The sequence below is a fragment of the Schistocerca serialis genome, chromosome 10 (assembly GCF_023864345.2).
Source record: "Schistocerca serialis cubense isolate TAMUIC-IGC-003099 chromosome 10, iqSchSeri2.2, whole genome shotgun sequence".
NCBI classification, from domain to species: domain Eukaryota; kingdom Metazoa; phylum Arthropoda; class Insecta; order Orthoptera; family Acrididae; genus Schistocerca; species Schistocerca serialis.
The window spans coordinates 121,250,589-121,266,753 of record NC_064647.1 but is presented as its reverse complement, the minus strand read 5'-3'; the positions used below and the strand labels follow the sequence as shown (position 1 = coordinate 121,266,753).

Genomic DNA, 16,165 nt, shown 5'->3' with positions numbered 1-16,165 from the left:
TATTATTCTTTTATTTAATTTTCTCCACTTCAAAACTGGTATTAATGATTTTACATGAAATGTGAGAAATGTTCATGGGTAGTTTGAGTGAACTTTAGTTTCAAAAATACCAGATACGTAAAGAGGGTTACAACGTCCCGTCCAACAAGATCCTAGTGAAGCTGAGAACATTCTTGAAATGGTAGAACGCAGCCTAACTAACAGCTCGAGAAGAATTACTTTACAGCCTGTTATTCCGCGGACACGATAGATGGACACAGTACATCAGCAGGGACTGCATCGTCGGTAGAGTGTGCAAAATTTGCATGTAGGAGATGACGCCAAGCGAAAGGAACTCTGTGAATGGATCATTGCCAACGAACACTGTATTCCACGTATTCTGTTGTCTGATGAACCAACATTTACCCGCAACGGCATCAATAAAACGCGCAGCTCTTACGTATGGGCAGCTGAAAAATCTGCACGTTACTGTGGAAAAAAAGTTTCAACAATGTTTCCCAGTGAACGTGAGATGCGGTATTGTTGATGACCAGCTCATTGCTATATATAAATTTCTTAATGGAGTAAGGTTTCTTGATTTCCTTCAAGTTGTGTTATCGCAGTACTTGGAGCATATTTCTTTGGCAATAAGACGTCGTACGTACTTTCAACACGACAGAGCTCCTATGCATTCCGTACGATCAGACACAGTGCCTCACTGAAACCTATCCTGAGCATTATATCTGTTGTGTCTAGACAAGACAGCCTAGACACAATGAGAGGAAGCCGAAAGGCACGCGCTTAAACTCACGCAGGCTGGCGTGAGGTCTGAAACAGGATACGTAATGAATGCTATAAAGAAAAGTACGTAGCTTCTGGAATTCTTAACTTTAATCCACAATTGTAGAACATCTCTCGTTACGTTACATGCTTCATAATATTAATTATCAATTGAATACGGCGCTTTGCTAGGTCGTAGCAAATGTAGCTGAAGGCTATGCTAACTATCGTCTCGGCTAATGATAGCGTAGTTGTCAGTGAACTGTAGCTATGAACGTCGGCTGTACAACTGGGGCGAATGCTAGTACGTCTCTCTAGACCTGCCGTGAGGTGGCGCTCGGTCTGCTATCACTGACAGTGGCAACACGCGGGTCCGACGTATACTACCGGACCGCGGCCGATTTAAAAGCTACCACCTAGCAAGTGTGGTGTCTGGCGGTGACACCACAATATCAGTCACCATGTAGTCATTTCTTGGTCACTGAGGTCACCTCATCTTAGTCCGATAATGATGGAAGCTAAAGAAATGAACTAAAATTTGTGTCATGCCTGGGACTTGAACCCGGGTCTCGTTGTTCACTAGCAAGGCATGCTAGCCATTACAAAACTACAGCATCGTAGCCACGATTGCTTCATGGAGTACCTTAGTCCAATGCCCGTACTTCAATACACATCTATCGCGGCAGGGACGGTACTGAACTATGTTACTCCATGCAGCACTATAGGCTTGCTGTGGTGGTGTAATGGCTAGCATTTGTGCCTAGTAAGCAAGGAGACCTGGGTTTAATTCCTAACCGTGGCACAAATTTTAATCAATTTCCTCAGCTTCAGCTTATATCATTACCGTAGATAAAGGCAACACTCAAATTTAATTGTATCAGATCTGTCGATCCTACTCCATTAGATTACTGTTTGTGGAGTGGGTTTCAGAGTAAATTCTGCAAGCGCAGAGTGAAAACAAAGGAGAAATTTATCGCTCGTATTTTACAAGCGTGTTTTCAAGTCAAGGACCGTACAAATGAGATCAGATCAGCAACACATCAGCTGTCTACAAGAGCTGCAAAATGCATCGCAGTTGACGGTGTAATTTTTGAACATTGTTTGTGAGCAAATGTACAGAATGAACCAGAATATCAGATCGTTCATTTACTATTACCTCCATTTATTACGATCCCAACTGTTTTGATCAGTTTGCTCGTGAACTGCAAAGAACAGGACATACTCAAATGACGTTTTTTGTTCAGACTCACTAATACTATCACCCCTCCGAATACACCCTGGATGTTTCATGCCAAGTGCACTTGGTGAAAACAAATGTTTCCCGGTTTCCAAGAGACGAAAAGAGACCAAGACGTGCGTATTTACACGAGATCACAGAACACGCAAGAATAAACATGTTTAGTTTAACTGAAGACTGTAATGAATGGATAAGCTCAGAGGAGACCAGTGGATGTCATATGGTGAACGATGATTGTGTCTAACAGGGTGGGGATCAGTATAAGAGATGTGTATGCACTTTAGAGGCCCTGTTTCGTAGACGTTTTTCCTTGGTTTGGTCTATATTACCACCTCTCAAAATATGGAAAGGTAGAGCTTTCAGTAGAAGAGATGTCTCTCACAGAAGCGAAGATGAAAAAGTACTCACAGCGGTTTAGTTATGTACAGGGCTATTACAAATGATTGAAGCGATTTCATAAATTCACTGTAGCTCCACTCATTGACATATGGTCACGACACACTACAGATACGTAGAAAAACTCATAAAGTTTTGTTCGGCTGAAGCCGGACTTCAGGTTTCTGCCGCCAGAGCGCTCGATAGCGCAGTGAGACAAAATGGCGACAGGAGCCGAGAAAGCGTATGTCGTGCTTGAAATGCACTCACATCAGTCAGTCATAACAGTGCAACGAAACTTCAGGACGAAGTTCAACAAAGGTCCACCAACTGCTAACTCCATTCGGCGATGGCTTGCGCAGTTTAAAGCTTCTGGATGCCTCTGTAAGGGGAAATCAACGGGTCGGCCTGCAGTGAGCGAAGAAACAGTTGAACGCGTGCGGGCAAGTTTCACGCGTAGCCCGCGGAAGTCGACGAATAAAGCAAGCAGGGAGCTAAACGTACCACAGCCGACGGTTTGGAAAATCTTACGGAAAAGGTTAAAGCAGAAGCCTTACCGTTTACAATTGCTACAAGCCCTGACACCCGATGACAAAGTCAAACGCTTTGAATTTTCGGCGCTGTTGCAACAGCTCATGGAAGAGGATGCGTTCAGTGCGAAACTTGTTTTCAGTGATGAAGCAACATTTTTTCTTAATGGTGAAGTGAACAGACACAATGTGCGAATCTGGGCGGTAGAGAATTCTCACGCATTCGTGCAGCAAATTCGCAATTCACCAAAAGTTAACGTGTTTTGTGCAATCTTACGGTTTAAAGTTTACGGCCCCTTTTTCTTCTGCGAAAAAAACGTTACAGGACACGTGTATCTGGACATGCTTGAAAATTGGCTCACGCCACAACTGGAGATCGACAGCGCCGACTTCATCTTTCAACAGGATGGTGCTCCACCGCACTTCCATCATGATGTTCGGCATTTCTTAAACAGGAGATTGGAAAACCGATGGATCGGTCGTGGTGGAGATCATGATCAGCAATTCATGTCATGGCCTCCACGCTCTCCCGACTTAACCCCATGCGATTTCTTTCTGTGGGGTTATGTGAAAGATTCAGTGTTTAAACCTCCTCTACCAAGAAACGTGCCAGATCTGCGAGCTCGCATCAACGATGCTTTCGAACTCATTGATGGGGACATGCTGCGCCGAGTGAGGGAGGAACATGATTATCGGCTTGATGTCTGCCGAATCACTAAAGGGGCACATATCGAACATTTGTGAATGCCTAAAAAAACTTTTTGAGTTTTTGTATGTGTGTTCAAAGCATTGTGAAAATATCTCAAATAATAAAGTTATTGTAGAGCTGTGAAATCGCTTCAATCATTTGTAATAACCCTGTATTTTAAAGCCCATGTTTACTAGAGGCTTTTCCTTGCTTAACCCGCACTACCACTGCTGAAAGTATGCCGAAAGGGTTGTGGTTCACCCTGTATAAACTTTGGTTCTAGCTCTCTGAGATCCTTTTTTGTTTGTTTTTGAAGGGAGTGGCGGACTGCACAAACACGTGAATATCAGCGCATGATAAGGAGACTGCCGGCCAGAGTGGCCGAGCGGTTCTAGGTGCTACAGTCTGGAACCGCTTGACTGCTAGGGTCGCAGGTTCGAATCCTGCCTCGGGCATGGATGTGTGTGATGTCCGTAGTTTAGTTAGGTTTAAGTAGTTCTAAGTTTTACGGGACTGATACCTTAGAGGTTAAGTCCCATAGTGCTCAGAGCCATTTGAACCATTTTTGATACGGAGGCTGGTAGGTGTCACTGCGCCTCTTCATTATGGGATCCCCTGAAGATAGCGAAACAACACCAGATAAATGAGAGAGTGCAAATTATCAAGCGAAAGACAGGGACAGAACTTCCACTTATAGTGTATCCGTACAAAGGGCTGATGTGTTGGCGGTATGAACCCCCTCCCCCTAATAATGTTGCAGGCATTGTGTTCTCACCTCTTGAAACCGGGATTCCGGCGTAGGTTCGATGACGATGTTGTCTGCAGCAGGTGCAGTCGACGGCTGCGTCGCCTTGGCCCTCGCGAGGAACTTATCTGCCGCAGTCCACAGGGCTGGCACTCGAGTTCCAAACTTAGGCATCAGCCGTTGCTGCAACACAAAAAACAGCTATTGAGCCAAACGTTTTTTCTTGCAACTAGTTGCGTATCTCTCCTTTGGCAAAGTGGGAGGTGACCATGAGATAAGAACTGAATAACCAACGAAAGGATAACGTTTTTAATATGCTATTATTGGTCATTTACTTAAAATTATTCTTAATTAACGAAAGGATAACGTTTTTAATATGTTATTATTGGTCATTTACTTAAAATTATTCTTAACTATTTTTTATCATAAATACCTATTCTTTGCCCGCATCTCGTGGTCGTGCGGTAGCGTTCTCGCTTCCCACGCCCGGGTTCCCGGGTTCGATTCCCGGCGGGGTCAGGGATTTTCTCTGCCTCGTGATGGCTGGGTGTTGTGTGATGTCCTTAGGTTAGTTAGGAGTAAGTAGTTCTAAGTTCTAGGGGACTGATGACCATAGATGTTAAGTCCCATAGTGCTCAGAGCCATTTGAACCTATTCTTTCTGTGTGTTATTAAATAATTATTGGTTTTAGTTGGTTGAGCTTAGTACCTTGCTTCCTGTTATCTTTACTCTCCTGAGGGGCCTATACCGCAACGGCTACCTCGCGGAACGTCATCGCCGTATTTCAATATTCTTCTGAAATCTATACTCACTGCTCAGATCGTTGTTTTTTTTTTTTTAGTCCGGGGTGATATGTTACAATACAGCATCACCGGTCTATTCCGGTCTAACTGTATTGGTGAGGCAGTATATTTCCACAGGGCAGTGACTGCGTCACTGCAATTCCCTTTGGAGGTGTGGCGGTGAGACATGTGGTCCCGTACCACCCTCTGACGGTGATAGCGCTGCATGTGCCAGGCAGAAAAATTTTGTCTAACATGAGCGGGTGAAGGTGTGGCGGTGGGGCATGTAGTCCCCGCTGTGTGGATGCAGATTGGAGGTGTGGCGGTGAGACATGTGGTCCCGTACCACCCTCTGACGGTGATAGCGCTGCATGTGCCAGGCAGAAAAATTTTGTCTAACATGAGCGGGTGAAGGTGTGGCGGTGTGACATGTAGACCCCGCTGTGTGGATGCAGATTGTTGAAAAACTACGACGGTAATATTGACACTCAAAGATATAATGGCTGCGAGTGGCAGTAGCGATGCTAAAAACAGACTGTTGTACATTGTATCTCTGGCATTGTTAGCTGACTTGAATGTAATTTCTAATTTTTTTGTTTTCGTGTTGTCTTCGTAGCGGGATTAGAGAGATATAAATTGTTGTATGAAAGGGGTAGTCCGCCATTGGAATCAGAATTGTGACTTTAATGTTTGGTGTCTACATAGAAATGGTGGAAGGATTAAAAACCATTGTAATTCGAAAGAGCTCATCTTGATGAATAAACAGCGAATATAATCATCGTCAAAGACAAAAAACAAACAAAAAAAACAGGACAAGGTAGTTCATTCTTTCAAAAACCCGACACTTCACATTGGACATTGTATACGTTTAGTTTTACCAGCAAGATTTACATCATGCGGTGAAAATAATTTCAAGAGCCTGCATCGAATTTATAGTAACACGTATTAAAACCAGCGGCGAGCGACATTGCCATCTTTTTTCAAAAATAACGTCTAGTATCCCGGATGTGGATTTATTCTCGCCACAACGATTAAGGGGAGGTTCACTATCTTTCGGTTAAAATCGATTTTTTAAAATTGCATTTTTCGGTCCATAAAAGTGTTTAGAATTCACCCCTGAAACGGTTTTTCCGAATACGGAACGGAAACGTTTGTTATTCGCGGTTGAAAAAAAAATGGACCTGCCTAAAATCGGCACTAGTTTTCACGCATCAGTTATTTTCTTTCGGAGGACGAATTATTGTACCGGTGCTTGGGAGGAAACATACGAAATTCAAATGAAAGTTTGATCGCGTGTGTTTGGAAGTTATCCCCCAAGCATTTGCTTTCTGGTGCGAAGACTGTAGAGATTGCGACTTTCCTGGCAGTGAGCAGTTTCAACGAAGAGTATTCAGAAAATATGAAGACCATGACAACGATGGACGTCACCCTGGGACTCTATTCGACGCAGTTCGCCAAGCATTCGGACTACCACCGGATTCAAGCGGCCAAAAACCGCTTGTCACCGGCCGTACGAGCGGCTCTGGAGTAGTGCAGATCGAGCAGAACGCCTTCTATGAGAAAAACGAAGGACTACTTTATGAACCCGGAACAGCAGATTGAACGTAAATTGCATAATATTGCATTTATATGTAGTCAAAACTTCAATCGCGTTTTTCCCGAAATGACCTTTCTTTTATCGCGCGCTATGGTAACTTTAAATCTACTGAACCGATTGGCAAGATTCTTTGCTCCCGACGAAGCTAACGAAATTGTCTGGGAGTTGTACCACTTTTATTCCGATCCATCAACTGTAAATATTTTTACTTGGCCGACGAAGTCGAAAAATCGATGGAAAAACACTATTTTTTTCAAATGGTCGCCATTTTGTTTCCTATTGTCGAAACAACTTAAGCGAGATACAACTCCTAAAGCATGTTGTATACTCCGCTAACGTCAACTCAATTTTGATTTCAGACGAGCCGGCTGACCTGTGACATACCGCGCGTGAAGGTCTACACCGAAATTTTGTTTCGTTCAGACGGCACTTCCGCCTTTGCTCTTCGACATTTCCGGTTGAAAAAATTTGAGTTTGTAGAGGAAATATCAATAAACATTTTGACCAAATTTGACAGTGATATCTATAACACATACCGAGAAAACAATTCTCATTTTTTCGAGCCAAAGATAGTAAACCTCGCCTCAAGGATCTGTTGCCTTTTTCATTCCCCTCCCGTTTTTCTTTGAGTTTGTGCAGAACCATCAATACTAAATTGTCGCTCACCGCAGCTGTGGAGTCCCGGGATCGACATCGCCGAGATTCAGAAGAAGAATTCTTGCTCCAGCGAATCTCTATTGCTAGATAATTATTATAATTATTGTTATTATTTTGAAAGAATCTTCAAGATTTTTGCTAGCAAAAGTCCTGAAATTAACTTCACAAACATGAATAATGTTCTTTTTTATCGACACAGGCGACCAGTACAGTACACATTAATTCAAGAGAGAATTAGTATATTATTGCAATTAACTTGGGGAAGGGATGTTAACGTTCTACCAGTCGGGACGTGGAATGTCAGAAGCTTCAGTGCGGTAGGAAAGCTATAAAATTTGAAAAGGGAAATGAAAAAGCTCAGTCTAGGTATAGTAGAGATCAGTGAAATGAAATGTAAAGAAGCAGCAGATAATGGTATAACGGGAGTAGGATTCGTTATGAATAGGAAGGGAGGAGAGAGATTGTGTTACTGCGAACAGTTCAGTGATAGGGTTGTTCTTATCAGAGTTGACAGCAAACGAACACCGAAAATGATGCTTCAGGTATACATGTCGACGTCGCAAGCTGAAGATGAAGACGAAGAGATAGAGGAAGTGTATGAGGATACTGAACGGGTAATACAGTACGTAAAGGGAGATGAAAATTCAAAGTCATGGGGGACTGGAATGCAGTTGTCAGGGAAGGAGTAGAAGAAAAGGTTACAGGAGAATACGGGCTTGGGACAAGGAATGAGAGAGGAGAAAGACTGAGTTCTGTAATAAATTTGCCGGCCGAAGTGGCCAAGCGGTGCTAGGCGCTACAGTCTGGAACCGCGCGACCGCTACGGTCGCACGTTGGAATCCTGCCTCGGGCATGGATGTGTGTGCTGTCCTTAGATTAGTTAGGTTTAAGTAGTTCTAAGTTCTAGGGGACTGATGACCTCAGATGTTAAGTCCCATAGTGCTCAGAGCCATTTGAACCATTTTTTTTCTAATAAATTTGAACTAGTAATAGCGAATAATCTGTTAAAGAATCACAAGAGAGGTAGGTATACTTGGAAAAGACCGTGTGATACGGGAAGATTTCAGTTAGATTACAATATGATCAGCCAGAGATTCTGAAATCAGATACTGAATTGTAAGGCATAGAATCGAAGCATTTGAGATGTGATGCTACAGACGAATGTTGAAAATTAGGTGGACTGATACGGTAAAGAATGAGGTGGTTTTGCGCGGAATCGGAGACGAAAGGAATATGTGGAAAACAGTGACAAGGAGAAGGGACTGGATGATGGGACATCTGTTAAGACATCGGGGAATAACTTCCGTGGTAGTAGAGGGAGCTGTAGAGGGCCAAAACTGTAGAGCAAGACAGACATTGGAATACATTCAGCAAATAATTGAGGAGGTAGGTTGCAAGTGCTACTCTGAGATGAAGAGGTTGTCTCAGGAGAGGAATTCGTGGCGGGCCGCATCAGACCAGACAGAAGACTGATGACTCAAAAAAAAATAAAAATAAAATTAAAAATCCATTCCTATACGAGTGCAAGTTGTCTTGAATAGGTCTAATCTACGTATTAGTAGCAACAAGAAGCGTCTGGACAGTTAGTCCGTTTTAACTCCAAAGAAGAAAGAGAAATTTATGACCACTTCCTGCTGCTAGGGAGAAGATTTTCCGCTTGACAGCTGTGGATCTGCGATGCGCAGGATTTGAACTAACCAGCAGGAATAATCTTCTTCATAATTTTAATGAGGATGCTAGACTGGCTGAAAAGGAGTGGACTGGTCGTTTCTAGAAAATGTTTCCGACGCAGAGTTGAGATCAAGTCACCAAAATGTGTTGTGTGGTCCCACGAACATTGCTTGGCTATTTGGAGGGCGAAATGGTTATTTGTGCGAAAATTGTGGCAAAAGTGCTTTGATTCACTTTAATTTTTCTCTCCAGTAATTATTCCTTGGTAAAATCTATAATTACACAACGTAATCAATATTTTACTCTCAACATGTAATTTGAACCGTGGATAAGGTCTCAGTACACTTCTTCAGAGTTTAAACGGGTTTCTCTCAATCTAATTAGTCCTTTTTAGCCGCGTAACCATTATCCTCTACACCGCAGTGGCCACTTTCGTATTATTTGAATGATCCAAGTACTTTCCTGTTGTCTAACGTGAATGAAAATAAAATCAGGGAGCTAGGACAATAGTCTGACTGTACATCCTACGATTTTGGAGTTGTATAACTATTGCAGTTTAGCTAAAGAGAATTTCCAAACATGAGGTGGCAGTTGTTTTTCCATATCGTGTCCTCAAGGTCCGACTGCCTCAGACTTTTACTGTCTTTGATGCAGAATTGTTTGCGATCTTGCGGGCACTGGAGCACATGAGACATTCTTCCTCTCCTAAATTTCTTGTCTGTTCCGATTCACTCAGTGCCCTTCACTCATTGCAACGTTTGTATCCGGCAGACAAAATTGTCCAGACCATCCAGGATGCGCTCCTCCAACTACAGCGACTGGGGAAGGTTGTAGCTTTCTGCTGGGTTCCGGGGCATGTTGGCATTGCTGGGAATGAAAGGGCAGATCTCGCAGCCAAGGAGGCGTGTCTCGATCCACACGTATCTCAGTGTGCTATCCCCTTGCACGCACTCACCTCGCTGTTGAGCTCACGGGTCATGCGTCGGTGGGAGGATGAGTGGCTGGAAGTGACTGACAATAAGCTCCGTATAGTCAAGCCCACAACGCGTGTGTGGTGTACTTCCTTTCAGCCCCATCGACGGGATGAGGTTCTCCTCACTCTGCTTCGAATAGACCACAGCCCTATGACGCATGGCTTCCTGCTCCGGCGAGAGGACCCTCCAATGTGTGGTGCTTGCGGCGTCCAGGTCACTGTGCGCCACGTTTTATTGGATTGCGTTTTATTTTCTGACCAGCGGGTCGCGGCTGACTTGCCAGCGGACCTGTCAAATGTTTTTACAAAGATTTTAGGGAGAGGATTTTAATTTTCTCACTGTGTGACAAGCTCGCCCATATTTTATGTAAGTGGCCAGCCAATAAAAATTTCCTGTGACATTCTTGTTGCTATGTTTCCCCTTTCCTTAGGTTTTACTTTCTTATGTATCATTTTCCTTCTTTTCCTGCTTTCTTTGAGTGTGGGCTTTAGTTTTCTTAGGTCTGTCCACATTCGTTCCTTTTAATGTGTGTCAGGGCGCTGATGACCTCGATGTTGAGCGCCCATAAGCCCCAACACACCACCACCACCACCACCATAAGGTGGCCTTCCCCTATTGATGTTACGAGCTTTTCTCTTGTAATTCATGTTTTCGCATTTGGCTTCTCTTTCAGAAACTGTTCCCAGAATTACTAACATTAATTTGAATTCCAAAAGCACATCTTATTGGTAGTGGCACAGTAAGTTCTTTCGCAAATAGCTTCCTCGAACTGACACCACGGAGGCTGATATATGAGAACTTATTTTTCGACATTTTATCTGAACACCATACTGCTGTGAGTAAAACTCTCTCGGTGTACATGCCGCGTAACCATACTGCTGTAATTGTTGTATTATGGTCGACGTATGTCTTCGAGAAACACTTCGTTGCTGGTAATTTGTTTCAGCTAAAAGGCAATGTTTTGATTAATACGTAAACGTAGACTCCACACATAAGTCCTGCCAGGCCCATGGGTATCGACGGACCACAGTGTCATCCTCTGCAGATGATGTCACTGGTTTGGTACAGAAGGGCGTGGGGTCAGCGAGACCTGTAGGTCTGCTGGAGATCGTCAGTTGGCATCACAAGACCGAGTGCACCACGAGTCCACCCATCAAGGAAAATTCCGTAGTAGTTTCGGGAGTCGAAACCGGATACTCTGCTTGGCAGCCAGACTCGCTGACCACTCAGCTCCAGAGGTGGACTGTTTTATTTAGTATTACTTAATTACACGGTTCAGTCACATTAACGTGACCGCCGCCTATATTCTACGTCAACGTGCAATAACGACTCACAGACGGCACGTGGCAGTATAGAAGTGGATGGAGTATACACTCAGGTGAGGAAAGTCATAGGATAGCGTTATGCACATATACAGATGGCGGTAGATTCGCGTACACGAGGCAGTGCATTGGAGCAGTTGTCATCTGTACTCGAATGATTCACTTGAGGAGGTTTCCGGCGTGACGCAGCATGTGAAATTTGCTGAATTTGGACGGGTTACTCCTGTAACTGAAATATCAGATCTCAAGATCGTTCTGAATGAACCGAAGCCGGTCATATGAATAAAAAAAAATTGCAATCAAGACGGATTATAAGTAATAATGTCAGTGTTTGTGTCGAGTTTTCAGTGGTAACAGACAAGCGATTCTGCGTGAAGTAGCTGCAGAAATAAATGTGGGACGTACGACGGACGTACCCTCTAGGACAAGACGGCAGAATTTGGCGTTACTGGGCTATGGCAGCAGTTGACCGACGGGAGTACCTTTGCTGACAGCACGACATCGCCCGCAGGGCCTCTTCTGGGTTCGTGACCAAAGCGGTTGGATGACAGACGACTGGAAAGATGTGACATGGCCAGATATCAGCTGACGGCAGAGTTCGAGTGTAGCACAGACCCCACGGAGCCACGGATTCAAGTTGTCATCAAGTTGGCGGTGGCTCCTTAATGGAATAGACTGGATCGTCTAGTCCAAGTGAGACGATCATCGACTGGAAATAGTCATGTTTGGCTACTTGAAGATCATTTTCATCCGTTCATGGACTTCATGTTCCCAAAAAGGGATACACCTTGTCACTGACCACAGATGTTCGAGACTGGTTTGGAGAACGTTCTGTGCAACTCGAGGGAATGATTTGGTCACCCATAACGCCCGACATGAATCCCATCGAACATTTAAGGGTCATTTTTACACAAACATCAGTGTTCGTTGGCGAAATCCAAATCCAGATTGAAAACTTCTGAGTCAAATGTAATGTACCAATCACACTGTGTTTGGTTTCGCTTAGATCTTTTTGTAGTTATTTTTGTTTCTGTTATGTTTTTACCCCTGGATCCTCATACAAACATGATTCAGGCTGTGCACCCCTTTGTACAGTCACGGTTCTGTAGGCATCCGCAAACGTTTTTCGGTGAAGGAACAGAGGGATACACTTCATTATAGTTACGGTAATTACTTTGAAATAACAGACAGTTCACTTACTTTATCCCAGGTGTCTCGTTTTCATTTGACTGGCTCTTGTACGCGGGAAATGGGTTCTTTAAAGAATCGTGCATGGTGGTGTTTACGTAGCTTACACTAAGCCAGTATTTCGCAACCTTCAGTATTGACGACGCATTTTCTTTTGTCATAATTTTCATCGCGCCCTGCCCCCTCCCACGCACCTCATACGATATGGTTTAGAGAAAGTAATGTACAGGCAGCTGCTCAACCATCTGACCACAAGTAACATATTATCAAGAACACAGTTTGGATTTCTGAAGGGTTCTGATATCGAGAAGGCTATTTACACCTCTAGTGAAAATGTACTTAATTCATTAAATAACAAATTACAAGGAGCAGGTATTTTCTGTGATTTGTCAAAGACATTTGATTGTGTGAACCACAACATCCTTTTAAGTAAATTAGAATTCTATGGTGTCACGGGCAGTGCTGCAAAATGGTTCAAGTCATACCTCACTAACAGGAAACAAAGGGTGTCAGTGCAAGGGACTAGTAAACTAAGTCATCAGTCATCATCAGAATGGGAAGAAATTACATGTGGTGTCCCACAAGGATCCATCTTAGGGCCATTGCTTTTTCTTGTGTACATTAATGATCTCTCATCAGATACACTGCCAGAAGCAGAGTTCGTTTTGTTTGCAGATGACACAAGTATTGCAATAAATAGTATGTCAAGTGTAGTTCTAGAATGATCTGCTAATGACATTTTCATGGATATTAATAAATGGTTTAAAGCCAACTCACCGACATTAAACTTCGATAAGACTCACTATATGCAATTCAGAACCTGTAAGAGGTTTCCACCCAGCATATGCATAAAATACGAAGAAGAGCAGATAGAAGAGGTTGACAGTCTTAAATTCCTGGGATTACAACTTGATAATAAATTCAGTTGGGAAGAGCACACCACAGAACTGCAGAAACGCCTTAACAAATCTGTATTTGCAATTCGAGTGTTAGCAGACATAGGCGACATAAAAATGAAAAAGCTTGCATACTTTGCCTACTTCCATTCCATAATGTCATATGGTATAATATTTTGGGGTAACTCTTCAAGTCAAACAAAAGTTTTCGGAGTCCAAAAGCGTGTAATACGTATTATTTGTGGAGTAAATTCACGGACATCCTGTAGAAACCTCTTCAAAGAACTGGATATACTAACTACTGCCTCTCAGTATATTTACTCCTTAAGTAAATTTGTCCTGAATAATATATCTCTTTTTCCAACAAACAGCTCAGTTCATGCATACAATACCAGGAACAAAAATGATCTGCACAAGGACTTAAAAGCACTTACTTTAGTTCAAAAAGGGGTCCACTACTCAGGAACACTCATCTTCAATAATTTGCCAGTAAACATGAAAAATTTAGTTACAAATAAAGATCAGTTTAAAAGGAGCCTGAAAGTCTTACTAGTGGCCAACTCCTTCTACTCCATTGACGAATTTTTTAATACAGACAAATGATGTATATATTCATACTATTAGTATTGTTATTTCAGCTTTTAAAAAAAATGACATGTTCCACATCCACGAGGATCTCCTCAGCACGGATCTATGGATCGAAAAACTAATCTAATCTAAACGACGGCTGTTCTGAACGTAAATTCCCACCAGCCGTGAAGTGGAAACCACTGTGAAACTTAAGGAATGTTTTATTTGCAACAGTTAGCTATACCTTCCAGGTACTTCTCTACGCAGACGCCGCTCCGACTTATACATTTGTCGTAACGTTGCAGCAACTTCTCAACACGCTCGCCACAGAAGCAGCCGGCGGTGCCTTTTACACTGCTTTGCAGCTCGTCTGTGCCAGAATCCCTCCTTCATAGCCAGCGATTCGTGTGAGCAGACATGAAAATCAAAGGGAACCAAGTCCGTGCTGTACGGGGGGGTGGTCAAACACTTCCCATCGCAAAGGTTACGGTGCGCGGTAGACAATTTTCATGGAGAAGGAAAAGCATGACAGTTACGTTATGGTGTTGCGCGAAATCAGTCGAAATCTCTTACCAGGCATTCATACTTGGCGGGGTACACTATTTTCTAGGCGTCTTTAGTGTGTTCGCTTCTTGCTCAGAACTGAAAAGAGCGGCGTGACTCGATCGACTGGCGTGCCAGAGTCACTGGCCAATACATTTGTGCAAAGCTTCGTCGGGTTTTCACTGTGGTTTTCATTTCGCGCCAGATCGGACCTTACTTTCCGAATGTATCTATAGTTAATGTAGGAGGAAAGGGAGGGCAGGAGAGGAGGATGATGGGAAGAAAATTATGAGACACAAAATTGCGTCGCCAATATTGCAAGGCTGAGACGCACTGGTTTAGTATAAGATAGGTAAATTTATTGCCATTTTGTAACATCTATCCGCTATATTGACAAATGCATAATCGATAGTCGTCTATTGCTCTCCGTCTTATAACTGGCGTGCGAAAATACTCCCAAGGGTCTCTCAGCTGCCTAACATTCCACGGCAAGTGGCAAAATCAAAAGACAATGAATTTTGGACAGGGTGGATAGATGGGATTTTTACATTTAAAACATTTGAAAACATTTGGATTTCGTATCCTATTACCAATTTTAACATCTTATTTTTTGCGAAACCGGGTTGTCTGCTTTGGCTACTTTGAAGATGGTTCAAATGGCTCTGAGCACTATGCGACTTAACTTCTGAGGTCATCAGTCGCCTAGAACTTAGAACTAATTAAACCTAACTAACCTAAGGACATCACACACATCCATGCCCGAGGCAGGATTCGAACCTGCGACCGTAGCGCTACTTTGAAGACAAAAATATAAATCTCAGCTGAACAGAGACAGATGAACTCAGAGTGGCTTTTTCTAATTTTAAACCCCTCTTTGACAAAATTTGCTCTGCAACCCAGGCCCAAAGGAGTCATTAATTGCAAGACTGCTTTTTAGTTTAGATGTTATACACCACTGTTATACTCCCTTTTATAAGAGCTTTATGTAACCGTAAATATAAATTTTAATTTTTTAATTTGTGAGATAAATATAGCCACCAGTTGCGGAAGATAGTAATCAAAGAATCTTGACCTAGGTTTCAAACCATATAAATTGGCCTTCTTCAGAACTACAATAACGTTTTACATGCTGACCATGATGTGCCACCAATAATCTCACAAGGGGACCCTCCACACTGTAAATCATGGATTTTGATGCGCTTCAAATATATTGTTGAGGCACTTACCCTGAGTACCTATCTATCCGGTTTTTTTAGCGACGGGCCTTGGTTTTTGAGAAAATTGCTTTTGAAGTTCATAGCGTGCTTTGTACAACCGTAAGATTACGTATATTCCGACCAAGTCAGTGTAGCGCAGCGGTAAAAGTTTAAGACTACCGCGCTGGAGGTACTGTGTTCGAATCCTGCTAGTGTGCTTTTGTTTTTTTTTTTTCCAAACTCGACCGAATTTTTCAGTTTTATTCCAAAGAATATCAACAAACGGCGTAAGGTGTGCGAAATTATTAAGATATATTCAGTTATTAATTTTTTCTGTCATACAATGTTACGAAATCATATTTTTCATCGTCCACATTGCTTGATGTGCCAGAACAATATTGTGGGTGATACTTATCATAGAAACAACCGAAGCAC

At 42.8% G+C, this 16,165-nt stretch overlaps 1 protein-coding gene across 2 annotated transcripts in view; it reads right to left on the bottom strand.

Moving 5' to 3' along the window:
• The window catches only part of LOC126424971 (uncharacterized), a 248,448-nt gene that overhangs the window by 59,935 nt on the left and 172,348 nt on the right, over positions 1-16,165 (bottom strand). For both annotated transcript variants that reach the window (XM_050087853.1, XM_050087854.1), the window contains exon 2: positions 4,365-4,517. In XM_050087853.1, the coding sequence (XP_049943810.1) occupies positions 4,365-4,517 (153 nt within the window). The remainder of the gene's footprint in view (positions 1-4,364; positions 4,518-16,165) is intronic.